This window comes from Sinocyclocheilus anshuiensis, unplaced genomic scaffold (assembly GCF_001515605.1).
Source record: "Sinocyclocheilus anshuiensis isolate Anshui unplaced genomic scaffold, SAMN03320099.WGS_v1.1 scaffold1190, whole genome shotgun sequence".
NCBI lineage: Eukaryota > Metazoa > Chordata > Actinopteri > Cypriniformes > Cyprinidae > Sinocyclocheilus > Sinocyclocheilus anshuiensis.
Window position 1 is genome coordinate 180,360 of NW_015555784.1, and position 13,927 is coordinate 194,286.

At 35.8% G+C, this 13,927-nt stretch overlaps 1 protein-coding gene across 2 annotated transcripts in view; it reads right to left on the reverse strand.

Annotated features, from left to right (window-relative positions):
• ca10a (carbonic anhydrase Xa) overlaps positions 1–13,927 on the reverse strand; it is a 216,958-nt gene that overhangs the window by 117,769 nt on the left and 85,262 nt on the right. For both annotated transcript variants that reach the window (XM_016468888.1, XM_016468887.1), the window contains one exon: positions 5,704–5,846. In XM_016468888.1, coding sequence (XP_016324374.1) covers positions 5,704–5,846 — 143 coding nt within the window. The remainder of the gene's footprint in view (positions 1–5,703; positions 5,847–13,927) is intronic.

The window sequence follows — 13,927 nt, forward strand, 5'->3', positions numbered from 1 at the left end:
GTGCAAATCAGTAAAATCATGTAACGTGACCTTTGCAAAATGGGACATGCTTGATTTATAGAAGTATATTTATTCATGTTTTTAAAAGCGTGAAAGAGAATTTGCGCTGCTCCTCAGGAAGATATATGCGCTCAGAGATAGAACAAAATACGAAAATTTTGAAAGTAATCTTTTAGCTCAATGTGCGCGCCTAAACGTTCAAATACATACAAAAATGTGTCAAAATGCGGCGCTTAGTGATTATTCACGTAAACCCTCGCCGGTTATGTAATAAATTAATGTAAAGAGTTAAGAATGAAAATACTTGTGTAACACTAAATTGGATCACTGCGGCTCTTAAAGTGACAGCGGGCTATTTTCCTGCTGCGACTGTGTGCTTAATATTAATCAAACAACAAAAGACACATTCAAAATCACTCACTGCTCTTGACTGAAGGACTTTTGTAGCTTTAATAATAAACAAAGGAAGTTTAAATCTTGCAGTGAAGACTATGCTATTTTATTTTACATTAGGTTATTCAATTTCTCTAGTAAGCACAGTTTGTTTCATTTGTATAGTTTTTACTCTATTGTATTATTTTGCTTTTTTATTACTGGCATTGCATTCCTTTGCTTTTTTATTACAATTTAATTATTTTAAAAAAATTTGAGGACCTTTTTTTTTTTTTACTAATATTAGTTACTCTGGTATTCTGCTGTGGTATTGAGATTTGTGACATTTCGCTGGTCTCTAAAATGTAGATGTCATAGCAACCTTATTTACAGAAAATATATATTTGAAATATATCACTATCTTTAAATAAACCTTTCATATAAAGTTTTGGTCATATGGCCCACTAATAATCGTTTTAAATAATCGTGATTACAATATTGACCAAAATAATCGTGATTATGATTTTTGTCATAATCGAGCAGCCCTAACTACATGTCAACTAACTCTCATTAGAGCATTTGAAGACTGTTAGGTTACGGTTAGTAGAATAAGTTGCCGTACTTGCAAAGTTACTTATAGTCAGTACCAAAGAATAAGTATAACCAAAAAAAAAAAACACACACACAAAAACCATACCAAACAAAACCACACAAAACAAAACAAATAAATAAAACAAAACAAAAAACAAGCAATTCTATTTTTTTATTATTATTTTATATAAATAATTTTAATTAATACAAATGACTTTTTAAATAAAAATAAAAAAATCAAGTCAATAAAGTATACTGTAAAACTGAGATTCAATTGATTTTGCCACAAACCAGAACCACAAAATGATCTGAAGATTTCAATAAAACCCTGCTATCATAATGTTGGAGTAGGATCTGAACTGCACAAACATGAAGGCACACTCAGAATCTCTGCTGTGGTGGAGCACTCAGGCTTTGATCTGAGAATAGAGGACAGGAGACTGCTGATCCATTTCCTCTTTCCATGTGACCCATTTTCCTGCGACTCATGCTACAGTGAGATTGCCTCACAACCCCTGGACCCTACAAACACTCCTTCCTGCGGACACAAGTGATTGAATCTAATTATTTCCTAATCCTTTTTTAGCTCCATGTTTATGATTGAAATTTATACACCCACACCGATGGACGAGCCACAAACACTGGCTTAGGTTGCGTATTCCGACTCGGAATGCACGAATCAGGGCTTCGAGCTTGTGCGATCCAGCAGTAATTAAATCCAGCGCATTGACAAGCAAGAGGCCACGGCGAGACAGGCATAATTGCAGCCTTTGAGATATTCATGTGCAAACTGCTTTGTATACTGTGACAGCTTAGCAGGTTCAGCCAACACAAACTTGAGTCTAATTAATTTTAATCAGTAATTTGCATAACTAAATCAATTCTCATAATCACGGGGCGTTTCACCCTCAGCAATAAACATCTGTGTCCTTTGTGGTTTATTACATTCACCATGAAAAACATAGCTGAGCTTTATGTACGCATGTGTATGTTGAGGCATCCTTTGCAAACGCTTTCTCTAATAAATATTTCACATTTGCACTTTGATTCAAAAATATTTGACTCCATATTTTTCCTGGGTTTGCCAACACGAGAGGTTCGCTAAGGAAATGAAGCAGTAATGCCTGTAAGCGGCATGTTCTGCAGAGTTGCAGAATTACAATGGATGTAAATTCTTGTCTAGGAGGGACTTGGCATGGCGTGCGCGGTTCATGAAATATAAACCGCTAGCAACAAGGGTACAGAAACGATTTAGTACACGAGTGCAACATTTGCAACAAACAGTGAAAAGAGATAAAACATTCAGGTACAAAGCCAACATGGAAGTCACATGTGTGACAAATGAAAGCTAGGTGGGCCGAATATGTAATAGGACCCCTCATCCCATGGCTCCATGTTTCTCGTTCCACCGTATTCCCAGTGTAATTTTACTGATTCAGTGCCGCTAGAGGAGCGTTCTCTCCCTGTGGCAGCAGAACTCCCCATCTGGTCATACATGCATCTTGCATGTTAAATGGTTTCAATCTATTTCTCCCACTGGCCAGATTACAGGAAAAATGACATCACTGATTATTGAACTCAAATGAACAGAACATTATATCTAACTGATACTGCCATCACCTCTCATTACATAGCTCCACTGAGCAATCAGATATTTTAAACAGTGACCGCTATGATTTTCTTCTGTGGAACAGATATTTTTGAACAACACTAAGGTTCAAACAACATTAGGCCTCATTGATTTTTATTATATGCACCTAAAAAATACATACATACAACCAGGTAAAAAAGTTATTAATATTCATAATTTCTATAAACTATTCCAATTAATATTTGAATTCAGGGATTGCCAAACTTTTTGAAATCCAAACTACTTTGACAAAATATTTTCTTAAAGTACCCCTTTAGATTTTAAGTTAATATTTCAAGAATTTGACAGCACATTCAAATATAATAACACTACTACTACTACTACTACTAGTGATGTCACGGTACCAAAATTTCAGTATTCGGTACCGATACCAGTGAAAATCCACGGTTCTCGGTATCAATTTCAGTACCAAAGCAAAACACACAAACATGCTAATTGAACAACATTTTTATTAATAACGTTAAACTAAAATTAAATGTACAAAACCAATGCCATTCTTTATACTTATTTAAAATTGTTTCAAGTTTTTCCACAAGTAATAAAAGTATGAAAAAAGTAAACAAGTTTCAACCAAAAGTTTAGTAGTTCTGCTGCCACTGAAAAACATCTGTAAACTGTTGTCTGTTTTAGGGTTTGCTGGTGTGTTTCAGGATCTTCCTCAGTCTGCAGCTGTAAAAGGAAAAAAGTAAAGCAATGGGCTGAGTCTGACCAAATGCAACATAAGATCATTGACACCAGCTAAAAGTACCGACTTGGTACCAAAATACCGGGTCTTTTGACAACACTAACTACTACTACTACTATTAATAATAATAATAAAACCCTATAGAAACCCTGGCCTGTTTTAACTCTGTTTAAATCCATTTTCCATGCCCATGTATTTGCTTAAGTATGTAGCCATATGAAGAGCAGAATAATGTACAGTCATCCCATGCTAATTGCAAAACAAACCCCAACAGGGAGATCAAAACACCCCTTGCTTTGCATTAAGGTCTTGATCACTCCTGTATAATCAGATGATAATGACCGGCTGACTGTTCATTACCATTACTATCAGTAACAGATTTACAGTTCCCCTCAAAAACAAGTCATTTAAAAAAAGAAAAAAAAAGAAATATGGTGTTCATTTACATTCATTTATCATGGTCAGTCTCTTTTGTGTGCTGTATGTGAGTGATCTGCACGAGAGTTGTGTTGTCCCTCAGTTCAAACATCGGCCTGTTTAAGCTGACTAATAGCCAAACTGATGCCATCAGTTTATACAGAGAATGTATCTCACACTGTCAACTACCCAAGCTAATGAAATCGCCATGACAAAGCTGACTCAGTGAGTAATCTAATATGATATTTATGTAACTGAATAAAATATGTGTGCAGATCGTATCTGTCATTGTTTGTCTCTGGGCGGGATTCTGTCCCGTTTTACCAACACTGACAAAGGAAGGTGACACAGCGAGACAATGTACTAAGCTATGTTCTACAGACCATCGATGCTATGCTAAATGGCATGTGGCCTGATTCGTTTCGGTAATTAGTCCTATCACATATCTGCTGCACCCCAAAGCTAATGACGTTGGGAGAAAATATTTTCATGTGGCATCTTTTCATATTCATGTCTCAAATTCTCCACTTTGCTGATTGGAGACTTCAATAAGGGACACGATACTGTCATCTTCCTCCCTTGTCAGAGCGATTAAATTCATTAAAAGCTCTTCAAGTAATTACGGCTCATCTACAGCAGAGCAAATATTCAATACAGACAATTTAATAACTGTGATTCCCTCAATCCAAAGCACATAACCTTGATGCATGTCTGCGCTTGATTAATACGTTTTCTATTCTGAGGTCATTTTAATTTCCTTTAACTATTCATTAGTCCATTTATCATGTTGTGGAGAGCCTGGCAATGTAAACTCCACTCTGACAGAAACTCAAACACATATGGTGTGACTTCAAACACACTCAAACTCTTCATCAAGGACTACAATCTAGCACGATTGAAACCAAAATATACCTGTGGACAAAAAAAAAAAGATGTTCCAGGAAATCAGAGAACAGGGGTTTCTTGGCTATCTGAAACAATCTCTGAAAAGATCAAAACTTTTCAACCCATGCAGTTCAAGTGAGCACAAGAAATTTTCCATGCTGATATTTATCAAGCAAAAATCTAGTAAATAGCTTGAAATGTGCCACTAAAAACAGCAATTAATCTTTGACCTTTTTTTAGTTTAGGACAAACCCCTTTCATGAAATCATGTCCAAGTGAATTGCTATTCTTCTAAATTACAAATAATGAATCCAACTAATTATTTCATGAGACTTGGCATGTCAAGAGTGCTTTGGCCAAATTACCATGCATTTTTTTTATTTGTTATTATTATCCTCGTTTCTCTGTCTGATTCGCTCTCTAGTCATTGACTGATCTGTATGAGTATGAATCTCTGCCTCTAGTGCCGCCACATGCACGACCTCAGTTACCCACTGCTGATGCATTTGAAGAGAGGATTTATTAATATGCAAAACATGCCATCCATTGACAAACAAATGATGGCACTTTTATGTGGTTAGTTGACGCATAACATGGAATTTTTTTATAAACAGAATTTATATAAAAACAGACATGCATAATTCAAAGTGTTACTTGCCACTTCTTTGTAAATGCTTGTGAAATTTACTAGCAATTTCTGAGTGAAAACTGTTTCTCCAACATTTTTTTTTTCACAATGTACCTATAACTAGTTCATTTTAAATCTTGCAGTGTGACAAACCATCTCGAATGGTATGAGGTCAAAGCTGCATCCATAATAATAATAAAAATGCTGTTTAAAGTGGAGTTTTGCATGACACACTGCAGGGTATCAGCTACTGTAAAAAACAGTAGTGGAAAATAGTACAATTCAAACTAAGCACTATAATTTACTTTCCTAACCGTTCTGAATCTAGCAAAACCACTGACCTACATGCATTTTTTCACTAAAGTAGCATTTTCAGAGTTGATCAGCACTTTGACACTAGAAACAATGTTTACTTTTCCCAGCTCACCGCACTGACACTGCAGCCATGCAGACATCACATAACACACAGTTTACCTTTCGTCCGCCAGTGTTGAGCCTCAGTGGTGTCAAGAAGGGATCAAATATCATATGGCTCGTCTCAATGTTGACTGGAGACTGTCTCTTCCCCACAGAACACAGATTCCATGCAGAATTTACAAGCCCCCAGAACGATGGCACTGCAACAGGAGAAAGTACACAATGATGATTTGCAATACATTCACCAAATGCTCATACTTATTGTAAGAAAAACAGATCATTTATTCATAATAAGTAGACTTAGAGTGAATTTATAATAAATAAATTAATGAATGAATGAAGAGCCACAAGTTAATATTTAAATATATCCAAAAACTTTGAAATTGAAGCTTCTTTTTTTTCTGAAATGTAAAACTGGAGCAGTACAGTTTTGTGTAAAATGTGTGTTTCCTGTTAATTTTATTAATAAACATTCTAAAAAGTACTTACTGGAATATTGGATGTTAATTTCAACTCACGCTCACATACCACAGATAATAATAACAATAACAATAATAATGATGATGATGATGATGATGATGATGATGATGATAGACAATTACGAGCAAAAGTCAAAAGTAATAATTATGGTGGTTTGGATGTAATAAAAAAAAGTAACAAAAAGGTACATGCAAATGTGTAATGTAATGCAAATAATGTAAACATTATTTGATGAAAGTATCCCGTTTTTGATACATACGAGTAGAATATAGAAAAGTTATTTTTTTAAATGGTGTGATTTCAAACAATTACAATTTAGGTATCCCCATGTCTTCTGCTTTAAATACACGAAAACATTTCTTACAGCTAAAAGAAATAGCACCATATAAAAGTGAAAATGATTAAGGGATATTAATAGGTAGTAAAGAAATTATATTACTTTGATGTATTTCAGATAGAGTGTGTTAATATAATTAGCATCAATCAAGTTTCAACTGTAAGACTCTGACTTCTATTAATTTCAATTTTATGATCTAGTCTTTCTTATTATAAGTCTATTCATGGCTATGGCTCACAGCTATGGTTTCAAATGTCTCTTATACCAAAAAAATGGCAGTTGGATTTGTAGCAGTCCATTATGAAGGAAAATGTTAAAAATGTTACAGCTGCCCCAGGTCTCCCTTTCTCATAACTCTTTGATACTCATAAGAAAGTCGGTGCAACAATACCCATCTATTCTTTTAAATAACTTTATTCAACATCCGAGTTCCAGCAGCCCATGACATTTTCAAGCAATTTAGACGATTTTATACAAAGTGTTCACCTTGGCATTTTCACAGAGTTGTGCTACATGCACCCCCAGCTGACAACCATTACATGAGATGATTGGCAGCCTGCAAAACAGGATTCTTTATTAATAATTTATGAGCAGTCAGTGGTGTGGTTGAGGACCTCCAAGCTTGCATCTTCTATCAAGTAAATTCAGAAAATTCAGAAAAGCGACGACACATATCACAATTCATAATGTCTATCCTACCACAATGACATCAGCACTTCTGCCCTCATTTCAGGCCTCCAAATAAGTAAAGACTATTCATAAATCATTGTTCCCATTGTCCTGATGCTGAGAGAAGCAGGTGGTCTCCACACCATATTTTTCATGTTGTGAGTCGCCATCATTTGAGCCTGCATTTTCCCCGAACAAGCACCACCTGCTGTTTGCTGTCATGTGAGCGTTCAACAATTCTCCTTGAGAAAAGAACTTGACAAAGTAGCAGCGTGTACACACACTTCCGTACACGAAAATCAAACACAAACCCAGACACACGCACACGCACACAAGACGTGTACTCTCTTTGACCCCCTAATGCTATGATAAGAAGGCCTGAATATTGTTTGAGGACAATGCTTGATAAACAAAAGTGTGGCTCAACTGAGGTCACAACTGAGTAGCTTTGTGATTAATAAAAGTACAGCTGGTTGGTGTGGTCATCGCTTCAGCGGTCTTAATTTAAAAATAACAGCCGGCTGCTATTCCACTCTCATTTCCTGGTATAAAAACTATTTCTGCATTGGATGGTGCTGTGTAGAGAATGAAAATGGATTCGAAAAAAAAAAACGTTCAGTCATCTCTTATTTTGGAAAGCGTTGAATTAGGTTGTAATGTCCTCCAAGATGCAGGCAGAAAAATGGGAAATAATTCAGATCCTTCTACATCAGTCACTGAGATGACAGGAAATCTATAACCAGAATGAGGCTGCAGTGTATGGAATCGATCTGCTAAACACAGGTGACATGTCATAAATGGTACATACTTATTATCTATTGGTAGCTCTAAAAGAACAACCACAGTCAACAGCTTTTCACCTTTGGAAATAAAATAATCAATGTATACAAAATCAAGCTGAATCTTTACTTTAGATATGCTGCATGTTAAAGACAGTTTTAAAATATATTAATCGGAATTACATTGAGTTTCCTTTTGAACCCTTATATCGGTTAACATATCACTGGAAGGGAATACGATTTTCAGGGATTAATAAATTATTTTAGTCTGTTCCTCACACAAATCTATCATATATCTTCAGAAGACTCATAATATAGTGTACTAATTTGTACGGATGGCTTTTATAACACTTTCTGGTGTTTTTGCAGCCTTTTAAAAAAAAAAAAAAAAAAAAAAAAAAAACTCTTAATTTTTGTTCCACGGAAAATTATCCAAATAGTGCATGGCTTTGGAATGACATGAAAGTGAGTAAACATTTTTGAATGCATGGTTTAATTGCTTATCTCTCAATGTGACTGGACACATCAGAGCTGGTCTTTAAACAGATAGAAGAGGTTGTTCTGTATAATGATCTGCATAAACTCACTTAAAATTCAAACATCTGCTTTAGAGCAAGGCTGCGAGCTTTTTATCTTTTAAGGCCCCAGGACACTGGCAGGAAAAATAACAATTAAAATGCCTCAAACATGTGTACAGGTGCATCTCAATAAATTACAATGTCGTGGAAAAGTTCATTTATTTCAGTAATTCAACTCAAATTGTGAAACTCGTGTATTAAATAAATTCAATGCACACAGACTGAAGTAGTTTAAATCTTTGGTTCTTTTAATTGTGATGATATATATATATATATATATATATATTCACATTTCACTTTTCATATATTTTAAATATGAAAGGAGAAAGGTAAAAAGATTTTAGTCATTACATTAATCATCCTCATAAAACATATTTTTCTGTTTGTACGTTTGCACATACAATCTAAGCACCGGAAAGGTTTTGTTAATTATATCAAATCAAGGTCATTCACAATGTTACTCACTGACAGAGAACTCCATCTATTCTTATGATCACAAGGGTTGGATCTTGTTCTTTGACATTAAAAAAGTGAAGAAGAAAAGAATAGCACTTGCAGAATAATTATTGCCTTCCCCTTAAAGCTGGTGTTCTGGCCACCCTCAAAGTTTACTACAGTTCAGGGTCGAGCGAAGGCACGCACTAAGAAGACACTTGCACCAATTAAGATGCCTATTAATTACTTCCATTCCAGATCTTACCACAAAATCATAGAGCCTCTGCCCCAAGACTGCAGGAGAGTAGTTATGCATTTACCATTCAAATGAAAGAAGCAACATTATTTCTTGAAAGAGGGGGAAAGGAACATGTGTGGAAAAGCAGTGAGTTTTTAAAACACACGGTGTATCCAGATATATCCCTGGGTATCTTGGAAAAACATCAAAAACTACCATCTGTTTTGATGTGCTGAAGCATATAATGATACTGCAGGAAAACAAACAGATTGGCAATAAATACATAAAAGGAAAGATGGGAAAATATCTTAACAACACTGATACTAAATACTTGGAAGTTGCATTCAAATGTGTAACCTCTTCAACCAATCCTAAATCTTGGAGGTGGCAGTGAAACTTCACAACAGGACTACATTGTGGGGGAGGGTTAATTTCTTTCCTCCGCATATGGCGAAACTGAAAGAAATTAAAACTATCAGCTTTATATCGCTAAGCAGTAAACAAGAAACCAGAGGAAAGCCTGGAAAAGGTAACATTAATAATAAGAAGAAATGTTTCTTAAGAACCAAATCAGCATGTTAGAATGATCTGGCATCACAAGAATAAAGAATATTTGAAATGTATTAATATAGAGATACGTTGTTTTTTCAATTTTGAAAGCATTTTTTTTTTTTTTTCAATTAACTGACACCAAAGTATTTTAAAAATGTATTTATTTTACAAAAATTGTGAATTATTAATTCATATTAAGTTTTGCAGGAAAGTTTTTTTTTTTATTATTAATAAGCAGCGATGTAGCTGTGGTAATATATTTTTCTCAAACATAGTTACTATGCTAAACTAAGAATTTTTCTAAATTATGATATTAGCACAGTTGTTTGAACCTGGCATTTTGTACTTTAAAAAAAAATAATTTTACTTCAGAAATTAAAAAACATGCTCACCACAAAAGAGGTGTATTCAAACCATTGAATCAATGTATCAATCAAGTCATCTATGAATTGCATTATTAAAAAAATAATAAGGTCATCGACCCATTACAATAAGGTGTAAGGTCATCGACCCATATTGCATTTTAAAGTAATTTTGCAACTAGTAAGCCTACCGCAATTTTGCAACAAATTTTTCCACACAAATTGGAAAGGACAGCTGTTTTGCGCTTGGAAAGTCAGAATGTCTTCTGAGTAATTCAGCTCTCTGTCCATTAATTGGTGCAGTTCATCAAAGTAGTGCTTTATCAGGTGTAGCATTAGAACAAACAGGAGTATCAACCCTCGTGTAATGATTAGTGGCTGAGACCTCGAATCATTCCCAAGCATTGTCTCTAGGTAAACAGTTCCAGAGGTAAGGGGCATCAGGCTGGACAAGTGTGCAGTAGGCGTGTTTAAATGGCACAGGACAGATGAACCTCTTTGGACGTGTCCTCTAACGCCAGCATAATCTCAGCACCCTGGGCGGATGGGCCTCATTAGGCCAGACCATCCCAAGAACAATAAACATGTCAATCAAGTTAACTCCTCCTGTCATTTGTTAATGGGCAGGGATATCTGACCTGGCGGCAAAGAGGGCTTCTCAGAGCAGAATACAAATGAGAATAAAACTGCCATGGTGCAGCCAGCACGGGGGAACCGTGGTCACCACAAACTCTGTGGTTTCTCCACAGGCTGCACACATATGCTGGCTCTTCTGCCACGGAAACATCAACAGCAAAACGCTCAACAGGACCTTCTCCTCTCGCTTGCTAATTGTTGCCCGCCTGTTTAGAAGGCTTCGCATCTCTGAGGAGTCCTTCAGTGTTGGCCTCCACAGAATACACCGAAGAGCAGCTTTATCTCTGAACACTTCTGAGCTGACAATTACCCCACAGAACAAAATGAAATGCTACAGGAAGGATTTCAAATGAAGCACTGTTGATATTTTTATACAGACTACTGGATGCAGAGCGGCATTTTTAACACTTTGTCCACCATTTACAAGTTTTTTTAACGCTTCTCCACCATTGATGAGTTATTCTAACAATCTGTGTTTTCACTGTTATACAGTAGGGGGCGCTGTTACAAATCTTCTGAAATAATACAGCATTTCCAGATCCAAAAACATGCGAAGATGATGATTTGCTTAAACCAGAAGGAGTGGACAGAAACTGGGCCTGTCCTGATACCCACACTTGCGGTCTTGGCCACATCGGAGCATGTGCAGGTGACAGGAAGTGCATGCACAAGACTGTCCCAGGTCTGAAAAATGTCAAAGCTCACTGCCCTTAACGCACACTAAATACACACTATCTCTAATACCACTTTGGAGAGTATCCCATCATTTAGGTTCAGGTAATCAAGAAAACCTTTTAAAAGTAATCACGTTACTGTTCTGATTACTTTATTTCAAAAGTAATTAGTAATTAGTTACATTACCAGTTACGTTACATTTATGAAATCCTAGCATACACGCTCCCGATAAATATTTGTTATTAAAGCATCAACATTCACAGAACACTATTTTTAACTAAAGCAAGCGGCTGCTGCGTGCATGGTTTGACATGGCAGAATGCCAACAGAGAGCTGCATTTATAATCTCTAAAAGACATCTCAGTTCATCGCAATCTCACAAATCTCTGTTATAACACAATAAATATATGCATAATGAATCTTTCATAATGTCTACAATTCGTGTGTTATAATGAGAGGATTCATGAGCACGCAAATTTCAGCACTGCATTGATCAACGCTGCAAACACGTGTTATAGCCTAAATAGAAACTCTGCATACGCTTGCACCTGCTAATCGTTTATATTTTATATTAGTTCATGTTGCTTTTGTGAAAAGCAATTTAGATGAATAACAATTTATTTGTTTTAGATATTTTATGTTTAGATTTTTCTATTTTGCGGGAGTCCTGTGAATCATTTTATTCTCCCGCATCCCGCACACACACACGAGTGTCTACCCGCCCGCACGAGCACTTGCCCATCTTGTCCCGTGCCGCACTCTGTTGCGTCGGGTCTCGCAGGAGCAGGTTTCTAATCCACTGGCACTTGACTCAACAGTGCGTGTGCTACATCCTTTTTACAATATCTAGATTATAAAACACTGCATTCTGTCAGCAATGTAATGCGGCAGTAACGTATAGAGACTTTGGCTTGTAACTATACTCTAATTAATATTTTGAAAATTATAACTAAATTACTCCGTTACTAAAAAAGTAATCAAATTACAGTAACGCGTTACTAAGTAATGCGTTACTGCCCAACACTGGCGATTACATGCCCTAAAATCAAGAGGAAAACTTTGCAGTGCAAATTAATTTAATTAGATACTACATATAATTTTGTGTAAAACGTAAAGTGTTGCACATTTTATTGGTGCAGAAATGAGTAAGTGTATTTTGTAGAACATTTGCAACTGCTTTTTATCACTTAATTAGAAGCACAACAATTCAAGTGTATCTAAATGTAGATGTTCATTTTGAAGTGCAAACTATTTAAATGTACAAAATGTGTAAATAAAGCTCCTTAAAAACTGCTTACATTTTTACAACATTCTGTTGTAAGTGTGTCCCATTGCATAATCACAAGTTCTACACAAGGTGTATTCCATTTGTACTCAGAAGTTGGAAATTCTGAGTTCCCAGTATAGGAATTTTTAACTGAAATGGCCCCTCAAGTCAGAATTCCGACTTGGAAAATCATAACAAACCCAATTTCAGAATCCAATATGGTTGCTCAGTTCATTAACAGAAGTGAACAGCAGTAATACAGTTTATTAGCATTTCTGTTTGTCTGTCTAAATAAACTAACTGGTGCACACAGTACTATCCAACCCCTACTGTGGACATGATACTTTGGCGCTATCTGTGCAAAACAGCTTTTTAATGTGTTTTTGTCGACTATTATTGCTAACAATGGATGAATCCATCTTTTTTTTTTCCCAACTTATGTACTTTTTTGGTCAGCTCGGGTGTGACGTCATGCAGCTCTGACGTTGACTTAGTATAAATAGCACTGACTCATGTAAAAAGCATGCAAAATGTGTCTGGCATGACGTATGGAACATCTCTGCAGGTTAGAAACTCAGACTTATTGATTCCTTTATATCTGAGCATGGGGATAATATCTGAGTAAATGTGTGGAGGACAAAATTACTAGCAGACTGTTTGGTGTGTAGACACTCATTTGAACAGGCAGTCCTGAGGCTAGCCTTCTCCTCAACTGAACCACTACACACAATTTCTCTTTTTTCTCGGTCCCTGTCCTGTTTTCTCCATCACTTAAGCTCTCTTTGGCTGTCCGTTAACCATGTAAGGCATGTCAGAGTGTGGATTTAGCCTAAACCTCTCATTGAATCTGAAAATAATCCCCAAGTCATCCTGCTGTTATCTTGGCCATGCTTGTCAGCAGAGAGGATTCCTGTGTCACTGAGATCGAAATTGTGCTCATTACATGTGTTTATCCAAAAAAAAAAAAAACAGAGGCATAACGATTTGTAGCTAAAAACACAAAAACCCATGTATTTGTATTTGAGTTTATATTCAGTAGGCAATAATGTGGGATGGGGCTTGATTTTGTTCATCAGGATTTGATTGGATCACACAAGCCATGATATTATTGGTTAATGATTTTGATTTACTTTTTTTTTTTTCAAAGAAGTCTCTTATGCTTACCAAGGCTGCAATATTATTTTCTAATTTTAATATATTTAAAAAAAAAAAGAAAAGAAAGAAGGGAGGCTACATAACCAGCACTAGACATAGGTGTCATAAAAGCAAAAGA